Here is an 8933-nt window from a genome sequence, read left to right as displayed (position 1 = left end):
CTCTCACCTCTGGGAGATATTGTGAGTGCAGAAAACACCAAGGGGGCCTGGAAACACATGTCAGCTCCCCCAATATTTCCACTTCAGTGGCACTACCTTCCCGCACCACTGCTCCTGTATATAAGCTGCACTGGCACAAGTCCTCTTTTCTGGATAAGCTTTGGCTCTATTAGCAGGGTTTGCTGGGACAGCAATGCTAGCAAACCCTCTCTAGTATAGACAAGGCCTCTGTCAGAATCAGTATCTCAGACGAAAGCTGTCCCATGGCTATTACATCAGGAACAGGCTCATTTCAGAGGATGTCTCATGATGCAGCCTGCGACTATCGGCCTGGCCAGTGATTCAAGAGTCAGCTGTGACTCACATATCTTCACAGCAGCATCATGGCTTGAACAGGAAGGTAAACTAATAGGCCTATCTCTGGTCCCTCCACTGGCTGGGCTGACATCGCTCCCAATTCACACTGATGTAACTAATAACAGAATTAGGCCAGGCATGACCTCTGGGAAGTCATTTCACCTCCCTCTGTTTACCCTTCTGCCAGATTGATACAAATCCTTTTCTACACCACTTGCCAGGGCATTGGGAGGCTAGCCTGGACCACAGGTGTAAACAGGCTTGGCAGAAGTCAACTTTTATTTTTTTATCAATTTGATGGATAAAATCAATGTGCAACTTTAAACATTTTTATCAATTTCAGTTGTCAACATTTGCACAAAATTATGCGTTTTAAGCATTTTTTTTTTCAATTTAAATTTTCACCATTGCAGGAAATTATGGGGGGATAAGATAATGGAGGGTCAGACAATAATTATTTAAAGACCATAGACATTGAGATTCAAAAAGTTAAACCTTCATAACTGTTAAAACACAAATTGTCACCATCACTTGTCAAAATATACAAAGTCAATAGCCTTAAATCAAATTCGAATAAGTGCTCATGCAGCATTTTTTGTACTTTGCCTAGCTATAAATTTTGATCACTGTGGACAGAAACATTTTTTCCTCAATTTGTGTGTGTGTGTAGTGAAGTTGACTTTTACTGATATTTACCAATGAAAATCTAATCCTTTCAAGCCTGGTAATTAAGCAATTTGAAACTGTTGGCTGGGAAGTGCTGTGTAAGAGATGAGTTTTGTTACACCTACTGTTGTTCTGTGCACCAATAAATTCAAAGGACCAAATTCAGCCTTGGGGTAAATGGGCCTGATGCCACTAAAGATGATGTCTCTGCACTTGTTCCATCAGGAGACATGAAATAGTGGATGGGCACTAGTTTTAAGCCCTGATCCAGGAAAGCATTTAAGCACATGATTATTTCAACATTGTTGAAGCTTGTGTACATGTGTATTGTTGAGGCTTGTGTATAAGCATGTGCATAAGCGCAGTACCTGAGAAAGCATGGGCCAAGTTTGCCTCTCGTTTAGTCCAGACCCGTGCCAGAATCTGGCCCTAAGTGGATCAACAACCAGCTGCATTGCTCCACGAAATCCTACACCTCTGGCTAGTGAAAACCAAAATTGGCCAAAGTCTTGCTGCTTTTTCTACATCCCTGGTTCCTATAGCTACAGTGACTTCATGGAGGCTTTTGGCTCAAAGTCTTTTCATTTCTAGTGCAGTTTGTTTGTACACTGGTAGGACTCAGGCTTGCTGTAAAGTTACAGAAGAGTTTCTGGCACATTAAACATTGATACGATAAAGAATAGTGTCTAAGGCTGCATTAGTTAGGATTAAAATGGCAAGGGTTATCAATCCTCATGCTTCAGGGCATACAGCAAACAATGAGCGGGGTCAGGAAGGCTTCACCACCCCCACCACGGTATGATGCATGTTGGAGGGTTTATACGTTTATCTGCTACACCCTGGATAGAGTGTTATACAAAGACCGGGTACCTCACCGCTCTGTTGAATTTCTATGTTGTCTGCAACAATTACATTATGGTGATGCCATAGCAGCCATTTTGGCATACATATCATTGCTTATGGAAGCTCCTAGCTATTATTTATTTATTGTACCTGGCTGCTTGCTAGAGTTTTGTACATTACAGACATTTTTATTACCTTGGCTTGTACAGCACCATGTGTGATTTCAGCATAGGTTCTGTTTCACGTCAGACCTGTCCCAGTAAGGGAAATTGGACTTTAATCTGCCCTTTCCTGGGAATGAATGCAATTTAGCAGGTCTTTTCATCTCTAAGATTTGTGAATTACCAGTCTTTCATCATTTCCAGCCCCCTGTCTGACAGCATCCAGATAGATGCTTCAAAGGAAGGTAAACAAAATCCATAGTGGACAATTATGAAATAACCTGCCCATAGAGGAACTTTCTTCCTGACTCCTAGCTGTTAATAGTTGGCTGATGTGCTGATGAATGAGGGTTTATATCCCTTATATTTTTATCTTAGCTATTGTAACCATGATTGTTCCCATTACTACTTATGTAAAATGCTCAAACTTTTTTTTTTTTTTAATCCTCACAAGCTTTGGGACTCAGTGATAAATTGTGGCGATGAGTTCCACAGGCTAACTGAGGTAGCACACTGATTTATTGCCTCCCAAAAGTAGCCTCCATAAAAGTGGGTCCCAGAGGGAGTTAAAATTGCTCACGCTATGGCAAGAAACTCAAGGGAGAGTGAATACGGAACCACAACCTGGATGCACTCAGTGCAAAGGGCTCAGCCACTGCAGGGAAATGTAACTTACATTGGGCCAGATCATGGAATCTGGCCCTGCATGTCTAAGATTTCTCCATGGGCACCATCAGCTCTTCAAAAATTAATGTATAGAGTTCTTGGCTACCAATCTGAAAAGGGGCTAGCCTATGGCTGACAGTATGGCTCAGACTCAGGCATTTTGGCCACTAAGTCAGTAGCAGAGGCAATGAGGAGAATTTATATATTTCATAGCAGAACTGCACTGGCTACTTAGCACTAGGAATTCAGAGTGGGGAATGGGCCATTTAACAGAGTTTTGCTTCATCAGTTATTCTTTAAAAAAAAAAATCCTGGAGTTATTTTTCCTTCAGATTGCAGAGCATGGAAAATACAGATTTTTAAGTGGGTTGGTGCTGTTAAAAAAAAGCAGGGGGAGAGGAGAGAAGAGAGAAAGAGAGAGAAATCAACTGAAAATCTGCCCTGGAAATGGAAATTGCAACTCAGAGGATCGGAGTCCTGAATTCTCATAAGCTGGTTTTGCCATTTACTGTTTCTTTAAGAGATTCCTAGCTGTATCACAAGGCGGGGGGGAGGGGGAGGGGGGGGGAAGAGAGAGAATAATTTGGCATCTTTTTCCATTTAAGTTTCTAGAGTCACTTATGAAAGGCAGGTCCTTGCTGCTGAAAATAAGTGGTCAGTTATATCTTCAGGATGAGCCTGGTGGGACACTGAAATATTATACATATATATATTATTATACACTATAACCTGCCAGGAAAAATCAATTGAGGAGCAGGGATTCAACTGGTTCACGGGACATCGCTTCCATTTAAAGGTGCTTTTAGGCCTCCCTGCCCACATAGCCACAAAGACAACGCTAGGCAAATATCAGAGGGGTAGCCGTGTTAGTCTGAATCTGTAAAAAGCAACAGAGGGTCCTGTGGCACCTTTAAGGCTAACAGAAGTATTGGAGCATAAGCTTTCGTGGGTGAATACCCACTTCATCAGACGCAAGCAAAGCTGGGCAAATAAACTCTGTTGTTCGTAAATACACCAGGAATAACAGTGCAACTGTTGTAGGACTGATAGCAAAGACTATTGCTTCTCCCTGAGGCATGCAACCAGCAAAAGGTGATTGTAATTTCTTAAGCGCTTTTTTGCAAGGGCAGAGGTGTGTGGGTTTTTTTATTAACATTTTTGGACTGTGTGACTCTGACAGGACCTAGAACAATGTTTACAGAGTTTGCCTTGAACTGATTTGCTCTGGAAGCCAGAAGGGGAAGCAGCAAAAAGAGGTAACAGTCTGCCTTTTAAGTGATCAATATGGGAGTCTTTATATTTAAATAAGAGTATTAGCATTTAACTTTCTTTTCCCAGGTAATTATTTGAAACACTGGCCCATTTATCTGCAGAAAAATCATTCTGAAATCATTTCTGAGTGGGACTTGCTGAGCAACATTACTTGGGCTGATGTTGATATAGGCCCAACCATAGCTGAGAACTGTTTGATAAGCTGATATGTGGGCCATACAATAGCCTAAAATCAATTGTCCTTGTGGCTTTAAAGCCAGGTCTCTGACTCCCCTGCAGAACAGGGAGACTTAATTTACTGGAAACTGAAGCCATGGATGTTTCAATTTGAAAAAAAAAAAAAAGTCATGTTTGTCAAAACCTGAGGGTAGGAAAGCACAGGGCTGTGTTTGAGCTGCGTGGAGGCCTGTATTGCTATCAAGTACCTGCAAACTCCTCAGGATACTCCTGGCAAGGTTTAGCAGAGGAGTGGATGCACTGAATGTTGGAAGAAAGCATTCTTCTTGGCCCAAGCGGCCGGGAGGGGGCTGAGAAAAAAATCCACAGGCCAGGACTGGAGAGGCAAATGCCAACAATAACATCCAGACACCTTCTTAATAAACAGCTGAGAAAAGTGTAAGGCTGTGGGAGGCTAGTAAGCGGAAAGGGGGATGGGAAATGGGAAGCAGACAAAAGCCAGGTTTTGAAGCAATACAGCCATGTTCCAAATATTGCTTCCAATCCCCTCCACACACACACAAACACTCTGCATCCAGGCCTTCTGCCAGGCTCAGAAACACATCGACTAGAGCAGAAAATGCCATCAGATTAATGTAAAATCTTTACTATTCTTTCACATTTCTCTCTCCGACAGACAGACAGACTGGAGCCAACTCCTCGCACCCATCTTGTGATAATACCCATTGAATCTTATGCTTTCTTGGTTTCATGCGGTCTCACAGTTTGGCAAATCAGCCCTGTCTTTTGCATTGTCGAAAATCATTTTGCAAACCTTATAGTAATCATGACATTGCAGTGATTACTATACACACACACCCCTCTACCCCGATATAACGCGACCCGATATAACACGAATTCGGATACAACGTGGTAAAGCAGTGATCCAGGGCGGGGGGGGGGGGGGGGGGGGGGGGGGGAGTGGCACGCGCTGCACTCCTGTGGATCAAAGCAAGTTTGATATAACACGGTTTCACTTATAACGCGGTAAGATTTTTTGGCTCCCAAGAACAGCGTTATATCGGGGTAGAGGTGTATATATATATTTGCCAACAAAAATCTGCTTATAAATGATAGGGAGAGGGAAAGAAGGTAGCAGTTAAAACTGCCTGTAGGGGGAAAAAAAAATCTATATCTATATATCTATATATCTATATCTGAGTCCACTTGTGAAACTGGAGCAGAGGGAAATCTGAGCTGATTTTGCTCTATGTATTATTAACTATTTGTACTCCAGTGGCAGCTAGGGGACCCAGCTGAGATCCAGGCCTTGTTGTGTTAGGGCTTTGCCAACATAAAGGCTCAGATCTTCAAAGTTATTTAGGAGCTACAATATGTATGGATTCTAAGGATCTGTCACTGGATTCTAAGGATCTATTATTGTTAGAATGTAAATACCTTATTCAGATCAGATTTAAATCTTCTTTTCATCACATTTATCATTTAAACAATTATACCTAGCCACGTGTGGCATTGTAATCATCTGCTGTTACTTGGGTTGATTGGCTAAATAAAAACCAGAGGGGAAATGCTGCTCCAAGCTGCAGTCCAGAGGAGAGGAGCAGTGAGTTCTTAGAGAAAAGATGCAAGCAAAATAATCTGTGCCAATCTTGGTCTCTTTATCCACAGGAGAAATGATGGGTCCATTTCTCTGCCTGTGGGTTGCAACTTTCTTTGGGGTGAGCCAGGGCTGCCCGGAGCCCTGCACTTGCATAGAAAAAAAATATGGCCGCCAGCTAGCAGAATGTGCTTACAGAGATCTCCAGGCGGTCCCCGCAGGGCTGCCCGCCAACGTGACCACCCTCACCCTGTCTGCCAACAAGATCACCTCCCTACAGCAGAGCTCCTTTCTGGAGGTCACCCAGGTACAGTCACTGTGGCTGGCTCACAATGAAATCTGCACCATTGAAGAAGGCACCTTTGCCAGGCTTCTGCATTTGAAAAACATAGACCTCAGCCATAACCAGCTTGCGGACTTCCCCTGGGGGGATCTGTACAACCTCAGTGCCCTGCAGCTGCTGAAGATGAACAACAACCAGCTTGTGAAGCTGCCCTGGGAGGCCTTCCACACCCTGAAAGACCTGCGGTCCCTATGGATCAATGACAACAAGTTCACCACCATCACCCAGGGCACTTTTGATGCCATGAGTTCACTGTCCCAGTTGCAGATCTACAACAACCCATTGAACTGCACCTGCAGGCTCCTGTGGCTGAAGACCTGGGCTGAGAACACCCTGATCTCCATCCCCGAGAGGGACTCCATCAGCTGTGCAGCCCCGGAAAGCCTCAGAGGCGTCCCCCTGGGGAAGATCCCCGACCTGCAGTGCGCGCCTCCCTCTGTGCAGCTGACGTACCACCCCAACCTGGACAACACCATGCTGTATGATGGGCTCATGCTCATGCTGCACTGCAGTGTCACGGGCAGCCCCCAGCCAGAGATTAGGTGGGAGATCCAGACCTCCAGCCAAGGAACAGAGATAAATGGGCCCAAAGTGGAAAGAGATGGGAATGACCTATCTGCTGGGGGCTCCAAGCAGAGTGCAGAGAGCTTTCTGCTCTTCAAGAATGGCACCCTGGTCATCCCCAACTTCAGCAAGCAAGAGGAAGGGACCTACACCTGCCTGGCCACCAACGAGGTTGGTACTCGCGAGGTCTCAGTCAACGTGGCATTGGCCAATTCAGAGAACACGGCGGAACATCTGCTCAGAAACCATCTCGCAACCAGCAAGTTTGGAGCCAAACACTGCAACAAGGAAGCCCAAGCCAATTCCTCCAAGGCTGGAGAAAAGCTTGTGATCATTTACCGTGTTCCTGCAGGGATGGGGAGCAGTGATGGAGGCACTCTTCTGGAGTCACATCTCTGGGCTTGCATGCTCTGTTTAGTCATTTTCCTTTATTGTTAAGGGAAATGCCAAAGGGTTTCTCTGTATTTCTGTACCATTTATATTGACATAGTGTCACGCATGCACTGAGCTGCTGGGAGCTGTCTGAGGCACTAATCAAAGCTGGGGCTGAGATGCAGAAGCCAAGTCTGACTTTCAAACCTTCCTTCACCCCCTAGTTTGGTGGCATTCAGAAACAGGTGCTTGGTTCAGCCAAATGTATTAAACAAGCCAGCTGGGAAACCTGATCCTGGATCCCAACCCCGCCTGCAAGTCTAGGGTGTTCAGATCTGCAGGCAGGGGTTGATTTCAACTAATCTTGGGAATGAATGTGCTGTTTCAGAATTAATGGCAACACTGGTGCAATAACCCATATCTGGCATGACCCAGCTTTAAACTATTTTTTATTAGCTGTCCAGTGTGCAATGATGGGTGAACCCTGGAACAGATCCAGAGGTTTGGTTCAGATAGAAGCCAAAAGCATCCTTTCATCTACCTTCATTAGGGGAGCTAAGTCCACCTCTGAATGGTAATACCAGATGGCTGAACAGCTGGCACCTTCACCAGCCAATCAGGTGCTTCCTTTCAAATTATTACCCAATCAGTTTGTAAGCTCCTAGAAGATAATATGATTGTAAAGAATAGCCAGCATGGTTTTGCCAAGAACAAATCATGCCAAACCAACCTAATTTCATTCTTTGAGAGGGTTACTGTCCTAGTGGATGCGTGGGGGAGCAGTAGACAGGATATATCTTGATTTTTGTTAGGCTTTTGACACCATCCCACATGACATTCTCGTAAGCAAATGTGGTCTAGATAAAATTACTATATGATGGGTGCACAATTGGTTGAAAGATCATTCTCAAAGAGGAGTTATCAATGGTTCACTGTCAAACTGGGCAGGCATGTTTACTGGTGCCCTGCAGTGGTCGGTCTTGCAGAGGTCAGTCCTGGATTCACTACTATTCCATATTTTCATTAGTGACAGATAATGGGAGTGAAGAGGATGCTTATAAAATTTGCAGACGAAAGAAAGCTCAGAGGTGTTGCAAGCACTTGGGGGGGGCAGGGTTAGAATTCAAAACTACCTTGAAAAATTAGAGAACAGTCCTGAAATCAACAGGATGAAATTCAATAAAAACAAGTGCTAAGTACTTCAGTTAGGAAGGAAAAATCAAATGCACAGCTACAAAATGGGGAATAACTAGCTAGACAGTCATATTGCTGAAGAGGGTCTGGAAGTTATACAGGATCACAAATTGAATATGAGTCAACAGTGTGATGCAGTTGTGAAAAGTCTAACATCATTCTGAGGTGGACAAACAGGAGTAGGGCAGGGCAAAGAGGTAATTGCCCTGCCCTACTCAGCACCAGGGAGGCCTCAGCTGGAGCACTGTGTCCTGTCTGGGCACCACACTTTAAGATTTGGCAAATTGGAGAGAGTCCAGAGCAGAGCAACTAAAATTATCACAGGTTTAGCAAACCTGCCCTATGCAGAAAGGTAAAAAAACCTGGGCATGAGAAAAGAAGATAGAGGGGGCGGGGGGACTGATAACAGTTTTCATAGAATCATAGAAGATTAGGGTTGGAAGAGACCTCGGGAGGTAATCTAGTCCAATCTCCTGCTCAAAGCAGGACCTTTCAGATAGGTTAAGAGCTGTTATAAAGAGGATGATGATCAATTGTTCTCAGGGCCGGCTCTAGCTTTTTTGCTGCCCCAAGCAGCAAAAAAAAAGCGCTGCCCCCGAGCCCGCCCCCCCCCCCAGCCGCCCCCCCGCCCCCCCCCGCCCACCCCCCTCGGACCCCCCCCCCCCAAGCGCTGCCCTGCCGCGCGCCAGAGCCCACCCCCCTCGCGCCGAGCGCCGCCGGA

At 45.0% G+C, this 8933-nt stretch overlaps 1 protein-coding gene across 1 annotated transcript; it reads left to right on the top strand.

Moving 5' to 3' along the window:
* Positions 1-3648: 3648 nt before the first annotated feature.
* On the top strand, positions 3649-7881 carry LOC112117225 (immunoglobulin superfamily containing leucine-rich repeat protein-like). The gene is made up of 2 exons (XM_024215144.1): positions 3649-3949; positions 5811-7881. Exon 2 carries the CDS (start codon positions 5816-5818, stop codon positions 7082-7084), a length of 1269 nt encoding a protein of 422 aa, XP_024070912.1. The 5' UTR covers positions 3649-3949; positions 5811-5815; the 3' UTR covers positions 7085-7881.
* Positions 7882-8933: the final 1052 nt, after the last annotated feature.

Source organism: Terrapene carolina, unplaced genomic scaffold (assembly GCF_002925995.2).
Source record: "Terrapene carolina triunguis isolate 2854851 unplaced genomic scaffold, T_m_triunguis-2.0 Scaffold67, whole genome shotgun sequence".
In the NCBI taxonomy this organism is placed as follows: domain Eukaryota; kingdom Metazoa; phylum Chordata; order Testudines; family Emydidae; genus Terrapene; species Terrapene triunguis.
Note: the sequence above shows the minus strand (reverse complement) of the source record. Positions and strands in the feature narration are given on the sequence as shown.

Bases quoted from the DNA above. Each gene is read 5' to 3' on its own strand.
- LOC112117225 (XM_024215144.1), top strand. From the start codon at position 5,816: ATGATGGGTCCATTTCTCTGCCTGTGGGTTGCAACTTTCTTTGGGGTG.